The sequence below is a fragment of the Camelina sativa genome, chromosome 9 (assembly GCF_030686135.1).
Source record: "Camelina sativa cultivar CO46 ecotype springtype chromosome 9, ASM3068613v1".
NCBI classification, from domain to species: Eukaryota; Viridiplantae; Streptophyta; class Magnoliopsida; order Brassicales; family Brassicaceae; genus Camelina; species Camelina sativa.
The window spans coordinates 32,274,014-32,288,540 of NC_141888.1; the positions used below are offsets into that span (position 1 = coordinate 32,274,014).

Sequence of the window (14,527 nt, forward strand, 5' to 3'; positions counted from 1 at the left end):
AGGCAGTATGATATGTATCCTGATTTTGTTTGTCAGTTTATGGCCACTGTGGGAGTTTATTATCAGAATGAAGCAGTTAAGAATGCACAGGAGGGGTTCCTTTCTTTCTTCATTCGGGGTATTCGTTATAAGCTACCACTTAGAGACCTTTGTGGCATTTATGGCTTTGAGAGAGATTTTATAGCAGTTGCATTTCCTGAAAAGTTTCCTGATGTCCAAGATTTCTGGAGTTTGTTTGGACATGGGAGATATCATTCTAAGTCATCTACACAGACTGATATTCGACATCCGGTCCTGAGGTATGTTGTTCGTGCTATTGGGCACACAATTTTGTGTAAGATGGAGCCTAACAAGATGCGAGTGGCAGAGTTGATCTTATTGTATTCTGGCTTGCGAGACTTGGTTGCTGGTATTTGTCCTACACCTGCATTAGATAGACCAGTTACCTTGGGAGCAGTTTTTGCGCATCACTTGGTTACCTTAAAGACCAAACCTTTCACTGGGAAAGGAAAGAAGAAGGAGTATGTTGGGAGTCTTCTGACTCCAATCTTCAGGCATTTTCAGATTGATCTCGGGAGTTGCAGGATCATTGCTGAGCATCCTGTTATGGATGTTGGTTACATGGTACATACTCAGTGGATGAAGAAGCCTTTATTCTGGCGTTTTCGTTCCACCACAGGAGAGCGTATGATTTCGATGCCGCGTCCTGCACTGACTGATATTGGCGAGGATTACCGCCAGTTGGCATTTCAGCCTGACATGAGAGATTCTGTTGCTGCACCTGCTGCTCGTTGCCGACGAGGCGATGCTATTCCTGCTGTTGATTAAGCTGCTCCTAACCCTGCTGGGGGTTTTGAGTTTGGTTCTTCTTCTGGGACCGCGACATTTGAGTTTCCAGAGCCACAGCAGGATCTCGCCACTATGGACCAGGGTGCTCATCCGACTTATGTGGTTTCTGCTTTGCGTGCCATCTGGAATAGCATGGCTCGACTTTTTCAGTGTGGCTGCATTCGTCCTACCAGGCGTACTAGGCGCAGGTCCCCTTCGCCATCTTCACCATCTGCTGATCCTGTTTCTGATGAGGATGCTGACGCTACTGATGATGATGATGGTGCTGAATGATGTTTCTGTTACATTTTAGCTTCTGATTATGGTTCTCTTTATCTTTTTCCCTTTTTAGGATTGAGTCATTTTTCTTCTTGCTTTGAGTCAGTTTTTGTTTGAAAGTTGTTTGGATTTATGAACTATCTATCATGTTGCTTTTAACCTGTGTTTGTGTTTGAGTGTTTCTTAACATAATTAACATCAAAGGATTGATCCAACAAAACACAACTAACTGCAACAAACAAGGAGATTCGGCCAAAATTCACCATTCACCGAAGGCGTCGATCGACACTGCCTTGAATGGCATCGATCGACGCCGATTGGGTAACCCGAAAATTTGTTCAATTTTTCTTTCAATTTTTCAACACAATTTTTGTTTCTTGACTTTTCCCTTCTTTGATAACACTGCGGACATTGTTGTTTAAGTCTGGGGGAGGTTAGTACTAACTACTTACTTGGTTTTTGTGTCTTGTGTCAAAACTGTATTTTTGTTTTTATTGAGTCAAATTTTTCAAAAATTTATGTTGAATTATGATCTCTAACTGATGGTTCTTGTTCTTTGGCTAACATTCTAATGATTCTTGACTAAGCTTGACCTCAGAACTGAAGTGTGGAAAGACTATGAGCTGTATCAACAGTCCTGAAAGCCCTTATTCAAAGGATATCTAGTTCAACCAATGCTGTCTCAACTTTTATCAGGATTTCAACCGGACTTAATCTCTTACTTTGGGGTTGGAAATCAGTGGATTAAACTTCTTCTTCAGGCCATACAAGACAGTGCAATTTTTCAAAGTATGTCTCCCCTCTCTCTTCCCTTCAGTGCTTAAGAAAAAAAAAAATAATCAGAAGAAAAAAAGAGAAATAAAAGATGAAATGATTTTGATCAGTTTAGAGAGGTAGATAAATTACCAGTGACCTCATTATTCTACTCTTGAGTCAAATGATCACACAAAGCTTGGAAGCGAGGGGTAGGTAAATTACCGATGACCCCGGTATTCGCTTACACCTTTGCTAAAAAAAGAATAAGAAAAGAAAAGAAAAATGGAAGTGAGAAAAGGGAGAGGAAAGGAGATGTAAGAAGAATGTCTTGGCCTGAAGAGAGTCCATATGCCACTGTTCGATACACCAAGGTAAGAACTCACCTGTACTTGCTTTAATTTATGTAATGAGATGGCAATGGTGAGACTAGAGATTCCAGAGGATTGTGGGATTTGAGTAAGGAATGTTGATGCTTTTCAATTGACAAAGTATATGAAGTAAGTTCTTGAGAGTCAAGGCGATGAAGAGTGCGGAGATCAGTTACCAGCAGTTGAGTGAATTCTATGTTTTCAAACCTCTTTCACAGTTTTAAGTTTCTGTTTTGCTTGAGGGCAAGCAAAGGCTAAGTCTGGGGGAGTTGATATATCATGGTTTTTACGGTTTTTAACCATGATATAAGTGTGCTTTTTGAGTCTTTTGATTTGTTTCTAGGTTGTTTTTGAGTCTTTACAGGTTATTTAGGAATTTGGCACGAATGGAGCAATATGGAACAATTTGGATCATTTTGGAGCACTTTACCGAAGGAAATCAAGTTGGAGTCGGATCAGAGTCAGAGCATCGATCGACACCACCTAAAAGGGCATCGATCGACACTCATGTTTACCCGACGAGAGAACAAGAAATTGGAAGTTTTACAAATTTGCCCAAAGTCTTCTATAATTGCAACATAAGCCCCTGGACGTATTTTAGGATGTATATATATTATTTTTGGATTTTAGAAACCCTCAAGTTATCTTCGAGCAGTTTTTGAGAGAAAAGATATTGAGAGCTTTTGGGAGAGATAGATCTGAATTCTTTGTAGAGAGAAGATTTCTTGAAATCCCTCTTTTACTTTTAATATATATTGCATGTTATTCAGAATTATGATGTGTGCTTTATTTGACATGTCTGAGTAATTTGCTTGTTAGGTTTAGGGTTTTTCATAAGGTTTTTATGATTTATTAGATCTGAGATTTTTAGGGTTCTTAATCTTTTATGATCTTCATCCTTGGTTGTTCCTCACAATAATTCTTGATTGATCACCTAGAATTGTTATCTTAGGGAAATAAATTAATATGAGAATATAATTTTTTTCCTGATTAAACCATTGATGAACAGAATTGTTTCTTACAAAGAGATTTGAATTAATAATTCTGTGAACTTTTCTAAACCTATTTTTAAAGCTGATTTATTACTTAGAATTTTACAAAGAGATTTGGATTTTCTGGTTTTAAATTTAGATATTATTTGCAGTGAGAGCTGATTTAATTTACCAAAAGTTTAGAAATCCAGATCTGATCTTTATTGCTTGAACCTTAATTAATTTATCTGATTTAATATTTCATAATTTCCTGAGAAATTCCCTAGGCTTAACTCTTTTGATTTTCTGGATTTACAACACTTTCTTTTAAATATTTGCATTGCTTTAATTTTAATTCAATTTAACTTGTTTAGCGTAATTTACAAAACTTTACAATCTATTGTATTTGATCTTGAGTCTCTGTGGATTCGACCCCTAAGTACTGCAGTGATCTCTTGTTTGAGAGAGTAGCTCTAGGGATTAATTTGAGCTTATCAGTATCAGAACAGCACTTGTTCAAAATACTACAGGTGAGATTCTGCAGACAAGATGGAGAACTACAGAGATCTGGTCAACAACAATAAGGTTGTTTTAGACGATGGAAACTATGGGTTTTGGAAATCAAGGATCAAGTCCATAATAGGAGGCATCGATCGTCTAGCTTGGAAATCTGTTCTAGAAAAGTGGGAGGAACCGACAATCAAGGATGAAACAGGCGAACGAATAGTTAAACCCAAAGCAGACTGGACTGAGGAAGAGAAGAAGAGATCCAAGTACAATTCTAGAGCGCTAAGTGCTATTCATTGCAGTGTTCAAAGAAAACAGTTCAACCTAATTCAGGGGTGTGAAACCGCTAAAGAAGCATGGGATATCCTTCAAATTCAGTATGAAGGAACCACAAATGTGCAAAGTTCAAGAAAAAACATGTTGGCTTCTAGATTTGAGAATCTAAGGATGGAGGAGCATGAATCAATCTCAGACTTTAGTTCAAAGCTAAGCGCTTTGGCACAAGAAGCAATAACTCTTGGAAAAACCTATAAGGATCAGAAGCTAGTTAAGAAATTTTTAAAGTGTCTTCCCTCAAGGTTCATGGGATACAAGACAGCACTAACTGTATCTCATAATTTGGACTGTCTCAGTTATGGTAAAGTGGTTGGTATGCTGGAAGCACATGAGATGGAACTTAATGGAATCAAGAAACCAAAGGGGATAGCCTTAACAGTTAGCAAAGACACATCTGATCAAGGAGAAGAAGATGTTGTGAGCCTATTGGTAAGAAGATTCGATCGAGCGTTAAGAAGGATAGAACAATGTCAAGGACAGAAGAAGATTGGCTCATACAAGAAGACCAGTGAAGTTAAAAAGGCTGATATGCAGTGTCATGAATGCAAGGGGTTTGGATATTTTATTCGTGAATGTCCAACTATCAAGTTACGAGACTCAAAGTGCACAATTTGCAGAGGGACAAGACATACACATGATGAATGTGTAAATAATTCTAAAACCAAGAATGTAAAGTCCATGATAAGCATTGAGGATGAATCAGATGATGATAGCAGTAGCGAAGAAGAACTCATGAATCTAGTTGCTATGGTGGGAATAACTGAATTTGATAACAGAGTAGAAGTAACTGATTCTGAATCAGAAGATGAGGAAGCTCTTGATATTGTTCAAAGCTACAAAGAAGTGAGAGAAAAACTGATTACGTTAGGAAAAGAAAATCAAGGGATAATCAAAGAAAAATTTCGTCTTGAAGCAGTAATCGAATCGTTACAAAACGAACTGGTGGATGAGAAGGAAATTGCCAAAGATTCATTGGATTTAACGAAAGAAAAGCTGGTCCTTTCTGCAAAAGCAGACAAACTCGAGGAAGAACTGTGTCAAGAAAGGAAGAAATCCTTAGAACTTCAATCCGAACTAGATCAACAGCACAGAAAAATTCACATGTTTGCAGGAACAAAGCAACTTGATAAAATTTTAAGCTATGGAAGAACTGAAAAAACTCATAGGGGTTTAGGTTTTACCGAGAACAAAGGAGTCAAGACCACAACAACCAAATTTGTTGCAGCTGGAGTACATCAATCTGATTTGGAAACAACATCAGCTGTATCGATTAAGTCATCAGGCTGTTATTTCTGTGGTAAATTTGGACATTACAAGCGCTATTGTTCCAAATTCTAGGAAAAAGTATATAAGTTAAAGCGACAAGGGAGATTCTTCTGGAATGGGTTTAGAAGACAAGTTTGGATGAAGAAGAATGATTTGTATCAATTAGAAGCAATTTCATCTGGGTTTAGGTGCAATATGACCATGATTTCTGAAGAACAAGAAGACTCGGAGCCTTGGTTCTTTGATAGCGGATGCTCAAGACATATGACTGGAACCAAAAGTAACTTACAAAACCTTAAGAAGTTAAAAGGAGGTACAGTGACCTTTGGAGATGGAAGTCATGGTTTCATACAAGGCAAATGTACAACGTGTGATACAGAGCTTCCACAACTCGTGAATGTCTATTTAGTGCAAGGGTTGCGAGCTAATCTAATAAGTATCTCACATCATCTATAAAAAATATGTACAATGTCTCACATCATCTATAAAAAAAATTAACAATAGTTCAGGGTTATGCTATAAAATGAACCAAAATAATTCTGAATACTAATGAGTAAGGAGCTTTATTTATCACGCATTCAAATTCATAATTTTTCTTTGGTTTATTCTTGTTCTTTATTTCAAATAATTTAAACTTTTAAAAAGTTAAAATATTATTAACTCGATGCTATATAGGTAAAACATCATTACATTATTTTGTTGACATTGTCAATATTAAAGTAATAAAAAAATATAATTAAATTAATATTAAATTAAAAAAAACAAATTATTGCGAGTTGAATCATGTAATTAATAATCAAAATACAATTATACAATCTTAAACACTAAAGAAAGCAAACAATATTAATAAACAAATACAACTTAAAATTTATTTATTTTTAGTTATAAATAAATTATCTCACAGTATATTGTGGGTTAAAATTTAATTATTTAAATTTTTTAACACATCCATTCTATTTTGTGCAATGAGAATGCTCTTAGGAATTAACGGGTTAGGCCATCTGTATTGGGCCAACACTCTCTATGTTCTTAACAATTTAAAAATAGGGTTTAATAGAACAGTGGGCTTAGATCAGTGGAGATGGATCTTGTGCAAGATTTGTTTTAGGCCTGATCATCTGTCCACGTGGCACCACCGGAGTGGGTGAGAATTTTGCAAGAGAAATAAAATAATGTTTGTGTGTTTTTTTTTTGGTAGGAATAATGTTTGTGTGTTTTTATTAAGGATCAATTTGGTGTATAACCAAAACCAATAAACTAATTAAGAATATAGCATACTTTTCAAATAAATTAGAAGAATGGGAGGAGGGGTAAGGAAAATTACAATTCTGGTGATATGGTGGTGGTGGTAGGGGAGGATGATGGTGGCTGGAGGAGAGGTGGTAGCCGCCGGAGGTGGCCAGAGGTGGCCGTAGGAGTGGTGGCCGGAGGTGGCCGGAATCCAACGACCGGCGGTGGGTAGTGGCTGGTAGGGGTTCCAAGCGGACCTAGTGGTGAAACTGGGTGTTTAAAATTGTGAATAACCAGTTTTAAGGATAGAAAAGCGTAGGCATTTATTGTTTCTAGCAATGTGAAAAAAAAAAACAAACAAACTTTTAAGGGAAAAATGTCAATTAAATCATGAACTTACCCAAAAAAACCATTTAAACCCTGAACTTTGCCTCAAGCCATTTAAATCATCTACTTTTGTTGTCAATTCTAATTAAACATCAAAGTTTACCAAAAACGCCAAAATACGCATGTCGTAAAATTGGGTAACAGAGCAACAACAGACTCTGATACAATGGTGTGATTACGTTTGTTGGAGAAAGAATTAAAGATCCACCGTGAGACGAATCAAATAGTCTAAGTATGTATAAAGCTCCAGAGTAAGTTTCTTTACTACTCCGGAGTAAAGAAAATAAACAAAACTTGTTCCCCCAGTGAGTTACAGAACGCCGGCGACAATCGCCGGATATAGGGAGAGCCTTTCAATTTAGAGTTTAATTGGTTTTAGAAATTAGTTAAACTAACCAAAGCCCTTTCTTCTTGACTATTTCAGCCCAAGCTTAAACCCAAACCCATATATTAGCTGCAGAACTCGAACATCTTTCAAAAAGCCTCATTACTATGGGGAATCAATTTTGTTGTTAAATCTATATTAACATTTTTTAAGTACATTTTGTGTTATGCCCTTTTAATTTTGTTTATTAAAAAAATTATTTACAACATTAACCCCTAAAATTTTTCCAAAAATAACATTACTTCAAATTTTGTTTCCTAAATGTTTTACATTCTATTCTAACTAAAAAATAACAGCAATCAATATGGAAATATAAATTATGATATATTTAACCACACATTCGGTTGTGTTTTGAATATATTTTATATTTGAATCTTTTGCAAACAAAGAATACAAAAATTTTATTCCTATTTTGTTGTCCAAAACTTGTGAACTTTGATTCTTAATGTAAGAAAAACTTCAATTGACATTTCTTTAAATATTATTATAATTAACAAATATAAACTTAATAAAAATTTTAAATATTACGAATATGTAAAATTAAAAAGTTTAAAGTATTATATTGTATATCATGTGGTTATATTGTAGATGAGTTATAAGAGGAAATGTTGGAATTAATAAAATATTATTAAATTTGTGCTAACACGGGTTAAATTCTTATTTTATTATTTTTTAACACTACTAATATTAGAATATTTGACATATAAAATTAAGTTGATTTAATTAAAATTGTGTAAAATAATTAAATCATTAGGAAAAATGTGACTTAATCACATCGTATAAATTACTTATTATGTATTTAGATCTCTTATTTTTTTGTTATAATAATTAAAAATCAAAATAGAATCTCAAACACTAAACAAAACAAACTAAATATAACAAACAAATGGCCATGATGTGTATTACGGGTTAAAAAATAATATAAATATTTAGCCGCACAACAATCGGAAAATTTAGTTATTCCTCTATTTACAAAACATCTAATATTTAACAAATAAATACAACATAAAATATAAATATAAATAAAAATTATATGCCCGCGGTGTACCGCAGGTTAAAATCAAGTGTTATTGGATAGAACAAACTTTTATTAACAATTATATATATGATTAATTGATAATGCATGCATAAATACAACACAACATAATCACTTTGTGCCAGAAAAATAATAAATAAGGGGAGTTTTTTTTTTGTTCGTTTATATATCACTAGATAAGGGCCCGCACAATGTGTGGATACTGAAATCGTTGAAGAGAATAAATCCTAAGAAATTTTATTTCTTTAAGTAAATATATAAATAATTTTAGTTAGAGAAAAATCATATTTGTATTTACCTACATACACTTATTCATATTTTTAATTATAACAATTATTACAATAATTTAAAGCTAAATTATTTCCCACCAAAATCATATTTGTATTTACCTTTGTACACTTATTTATATTTTTAATATATTATAACAATTATTAAAATAATCTAAAGCAAAATTATATCCCACCAAAATTTTTGCCAAATACTCATCATTAAAAATATTATTATTTTCAAATTTCAAAAACTTTTCACAACTTATTACAAAAGAAAAATTATATGCAAATAATTCATCAAAGCAATATATATTGTAGTAACCATGTACAATTTTACTATATGGTTCACCATTAAAAATATGCTCTTAAATCATAAATTATTTTATTGTTAAATTATGCTCTTTATCACCATTAAAATGTCTTTTAAACAAATTAAACAAATTTTATGTTGCTTGGCATAATTATAGTTCTTATAATTACTAAAACTGTTTTGTGACATAATTTCTTTAACTATTAATTTTTTTACTCCAAAGTTATTTTGGATGAACAACCGGTGAAAATTTTCTACTCTATTACAGTGATTTTATGACCAACCCAAACAAAGTTGAGAACTTGAAAAAAAAAAATTAATATAACACAAGAAAAATAAAAATTTGAATAAACAAAAAAAAACTTTATTAATAATCAAAAACATGTATATGTCATAATCACGTTAAGGATTGATGCCTTATTTACTCCTCAGAAGTATCACATTGTACCAAAACTACTTAGAATTATGACCTCATCTCAAATATTCTCGAGTCGTAAGTTCTCAACCTATTTCTACCCGAATCAAAAGTTCTCATATATTTCTCTATATACCTGGACTTAAATGGTTTACGAACCAAATTCGATAGAAAACCACATAAATCAGGTTTGAAACCAATTTTATAACGGTTTACCATTCCAACTTCCCAAATTACAAAATCGCTTCTCAATTACTCGGTCCAGCTCTTGTTTCAGTACCGGAATTCATGACATTTTTCCAGAAGAGAAAACTCTAGATTTTGACCAAATACATCAACCACCGACTAATCTTTGAAACTTATAACGCTACTAACTGTAGAATTACTTTTGGAACCTACATCAGTGTCTCCATCCTCGATTAATTTAGCGGGTTTTATGTACTTTGATTCCATTCATTGCATCTAATAGCTTCTATTGAAGAACCCGCACGAATAAAAGACCCAAAACAGATCAGCAAAATTATATCAGAAAAAAATTCAAAGATTAAAGCTTTTGATATAAACATGTAAATTTTATGTAGATATAATGGTATTTTCTTAATTAGCTGTTCCTATTAAGTTTCAAATATAATAATTCTTTTGACATAACTTATGTTATTCTTTTTAGATTTGTTATTCACTACTTCTTGATTAATAATAGTATACATACTTAATGTATTATGTTTTTGTTTATACATGTCAAAATCTAATTGAGAAAATACATATAATATACTTAGCATAAGATATCTGTTAGATTCCTTTGCAAGATATTTGTGGTTAAATTGATGGGTTTGAATATTTGCTAGTTTTAACTTCTTTTGATCGTTTGTAATAATCCTGAAATATATGTTTTTGTTAGATGAAAGTGTCTCGGAAAAAAAAAGTCATTTTCTTAGCTGCATAGTTGTAAGCTAGGGTCCTTAGATTTTGTAAAATAATATTAGTCAATTATGAAAAAATATGTATGTGAAGTTGAATATGAGTCTTATAATTACGCATTGATTTAGTTTGTCGACCCATGTCTGAAGTGTAGCTAGTTTCAGTCGCATATGAGGTTCATCGGTAAGCGTCTTCTCCATCATAACAAATTGATCATTATTCATAATGGTTCTATTCCTTTTTTGGCTGACTTTTCATTATTTTCCCAGTTTTGGTTTCTATCTGTAGTGCTCATGATTAAAAATTCTAATTGAGTTTGATACATCAGAATGACGTCTTCCTCTTTATTTATATGACAAAGATCTAAGAGAATACATATCTTTACATTTAAATTCTTTTTCTTTTAAGATTAGGCCAAAGAATTCAGTATAACGTATGATTTTTGTTGTATAAGTTTAATTATTGTAGAAGTTTAAGGATAAATTATTTTTCTTTTAAGATTAGGCCAAGGAATTCAATCTAATGTAGACGATTCTTTTTTCTATAAAACTGCAAAATTGTATAATTTAATATAATTTTTAATTATTATTTTAATAATCTACAACATCATAAGATTTTGACACATGTCGCGATCTTATGAAAATTCATAACTTTTGAAACCATACTTTATATATTAAGATAGTAGTATTTTTGAATAAATTATTTGATTGGTGAAAAAAATATGAGAAGATCTATTTATATTTTTATTTTTATACTTTTTTTTTATGTAAAGGTGAGTATTTACATTTTTTTAGGAATAGTAATTAATTGTATAATTTTCACAATCATTTTATTATATTATATAAAAAGTAATCATTTTTCTTGTAAAATTAGCAATACATATTTTACTTTTATATAAAACCTTTTTATGGTAGGTTTTGAATTTTTATATATTTTTTAATTTTGTTGTTTTTAGAATTGACATGTGTCAACATCTGAAACATCTGAACGATATAATTGACATGTGTCACAATTTTGTTAATAAGTAACTTTGACATCAAACTTTATATAATAAGATATCTTAAATCATTCTCTTTAACTGGATCATCCCTGAAAGAATTGCTTTTTGAGACCCGGAAGATGAACGTTGGCAATGTAATGCTTCCAGTCAATGTCTTTGGTATTGAACTCAAACATCTTTCTCTCTTCCATAGACATCTCATGCATCAAACTTGTTGTATTCGTATCGTCAAACCTAGTATAGAATTTGAATTACGGGTTAGTAATCTCATGATTGCTTTATAATATAATTATATAAGGACAAGGCCAAGTATATTTTACTCCCTCCGTTTCAAAATATAGGATGTTTTAGTAGAAATACACATATTAAAAAAAAATTACTTTTAAAAAGTTTAACCAATCATACTCAAGACTGCATAATATAAAATATAAAATTAATCTAAAAGTTGCATTGAAAGTTGGAAACATCCTATATTATGAAACAAAAATAATCCTCTAAACATCCTATATTATAAAACGGAGGGAGTATTAATTACCACGCTTGAAAGAACATGTAAGGCTTATATATTCTTGCCATGGACACAAGATACTTTAGCCTTCTCTTTTGCTTATCGCTCATTGTGGATATATGTGATTCTCCTTCTTTTCTTTTCATTTTGTTGGACAAAGAGGAGGTGAAACTCTCTAAGGAACTGTGGTATTTCATAGGCGCTAAATCTATCTCTGTATTTTCCATTGGAGAGTCACGCAGATGTTGGTAAGAGAGATCCATCAACTCGCCAAATCGCAGTGGGTTTGCATGAGATGAAGAAGTGACAGTGTAAACTTTGAGCTCTGGTACACCACAACCATGCTTTGCCATGGCTGTTATTGCCGCGTTCACAAGCATATCAACAGGTGTGATGTCCAATAAAGATTTAGAATCTGCCCAGAATCCAGAAATCTGGCCTTTGCCATAATAGCCAACGATGATTGGATCAACCATTCTGTTTTATACCAAATAAAAATTTTCAGTACTTAAAACCACAAGCTAATACATAGTAGGCCCTTGTTTCTGAAAACAATTTTTAAACCTTATTCCTTGGATCCAGCCAGGGAAAGGCTCCTTGTAAGAGCTTTCGATAATACTAGGCCTTATGATCACCACAGGCAAATCTCCTCGATTGCTGTTTATTATAGTCTCACCCATGGCTTTTGTGAATGTGTAACTATTATCCCACCCATAGTGTTGAGCTCTGTTTCTCATAACATAACCACATATTATATCAGATTTTCGTAGATAAGAAAGTAATTTTTTGTTACATATATAAGATAAAAACATAGAAGGTGGTGCAGAAAGTAAAAATTTAACGTGTATTTTCTCACCTTTCAAAACCGAGTTCTTTCAGTTTATTGGTTTTTTCTCTTCCATGGAACTTTCTTACAGCTTCTGAAGCTAGTTTCAGCTCGGATTCGATGTTCAAGTCAGAAGTTATGTTTTCTCCAATACACAGAGGAGTCTCTAGTACTAACCCCTCATTCTTGCCAGTCACGTAAGCTAACGTATCAAAAAAAAAAAATTATAAAAAAAAATCAGTTTCTGAAAGTTTTCTGCAAACACCTTAATCTCGGCCAAAACAAATTATTTAAAAAAAAAAAACTCATACCAGTCGAAAAATGGAGGAAAAGTTTTAATTTCTTGCATTCTTTTCCGAAGCTTAAGAGCCTATTAGGTCCAAGAGCATTGACACTAAGGGCAGAGTCGTATCTGTTTAGGTTTGTTTGGATTCAAAGCAATTACTACAGTTAGTATGCAAGCACTGAAAAACCTGGCGAGAAGAAATAGACAAAACACCTGTCGTCGAATGTTGTACGACCACCACAACTGATAATGACATCAATCTCCTCACTAATCATGTCTGCTATTTCAGGTTCGATCCCTAGATTGTCTTCTCCAATGTCTCCAATTACTGGAATCAACTTGCTCTTCATAAAGGTTTCGTAAGAGCTCCCGTGCATCTGCTTCAGAAGCTTGAACAGATCCGATCTTATGATCTGTTTGGAAAATGAAAAAAAAAAAGGGATACAAAATGTGATTAGGAACCAAAATTAAAATGGTTGAGAGTGAAAATATGTAAAACGGACCTCAAAGTAGAGTCTCTTGTTTGCTGATTCTTGATCCTTGGATCTCATTAGAAGGAAGATTTTCCCAATCTCAGGACCTTCCCTCAACATTTTCTCGATCAACACTGCAATGAAGAATTTATTAACCTAAAAATCAGTTTACTTGGCTAAGAAGAAAACGCTAATTTAGGGTTTTTACTTACCTTTGGCAAGAAACCCTGTTGCACCAGTAACGAGATAGCTTTTTCCTTTTAAGAAACGGACGATTCCAATTCCGTCACAGTTAGTATCTGTTTCTACCTCAGGCCTCTCTAACGACGTCACAGCTTTCAATGACGTCTCACGATAGTAACACGCAGTTTGGACTCTACGACTACTAGTAGTCTGTGCCCAACAACGAGCAAGGTAGCGGTTAGGTTTGTCGGTAAAAGAGGAGGAGAAGCTGACACCATTCAACTTGACGGTGTTGCTCGTGGCAAGGAGATTTCTGGTTGCCATTTTTAGGCACCAACAAATATAATGAAGAAAAGCTTTTAAGATAAAATCAAAAAAAAAAAAAGTGCTTTTAAGAATTGGCTTTTTGTGGCTTTTGTGGAACTGCTTATATATAGGGAAAGTTACTTAGGAATTAATGCGGTTAGGTTGCTGCGGGTCATGTAGACCTAGTAGTGAAGCTGTGTGTTCAGCTGACCTCATTAAATTTTTTTCTGGTCTATTTTTAGTTTTAAATAACAAAATGACCCCCTTAAATTTTATATTTTGATCCATTAAATTTAAAACTTTCATCTTGATTCCAAAAAATTTTGCATTTTGACCTTATTAAAACAAAATTTGTACTTTGATCCTCCAAAAATTTTGCATTTTTACCCTTGACCTTTTAAATTTTACATTTTTTATCTTATTAGAAAAAAAAAAAATTCATCTGACCTCTCTAAACTTTTGGTCTGGGTCCGCCACTGAATCATAATTATGTTGTACGTACAAGCACAAACAACAACGGACACATACTAACTATACCATAATTGTTGTTAGTACCATTATGTTGTACGTACAGTAAGAGTTAATTTACTCAATGATCTTAACAACACCGACGGAGCTCATTATCAAAGATAAACGATGCGTTGGGTCCTCGCAGTCACAGTGTCGCACAATTGGCGTTCTATA

General features: G+C 33.1%; 1 protein-coding gene across 1 annotated transcript; it reads right to left on the reverse strand.

Annotated features, from left to right (window-relative positions):
* Nucleotides 1–11,226: 11,226 nt before the first annotated feature.
* On the reverse strand, nucleotides 11,227–13,937 carry LOC104712328 (fatty acyl-CoA reductase 6, chloroplastic-like). The gene is made up of 8 exons (XM_010429201.3): nucleotides 13,567–13,937; nucleotides 13,385–13,488; nucleotides 13,095–13,294; nucleotides 12,907–13,007; nucleotides 12,626–12,797; nucleotides 12,334–12,495; nucleotides 11,797–12,246; nucleotides 11,227–11,495 (listed from the first exon to the last, which is right to left on the reverse strand). Exons 1-8 carry the CDS (start codon nucleotides 13,859–13,861, stop codon nucleotides 11,345–11,347), a joined length of 1,635 nt encoding a protein of 544 aa, XP_010427503.2. The 5' UTR covers nucleotides 13,862–13,937; the 3' UTR covers nucleotides 11,227–11,344.
* Nucleotides 13,938–14,527: the final 590 nt, after the last annotated feature.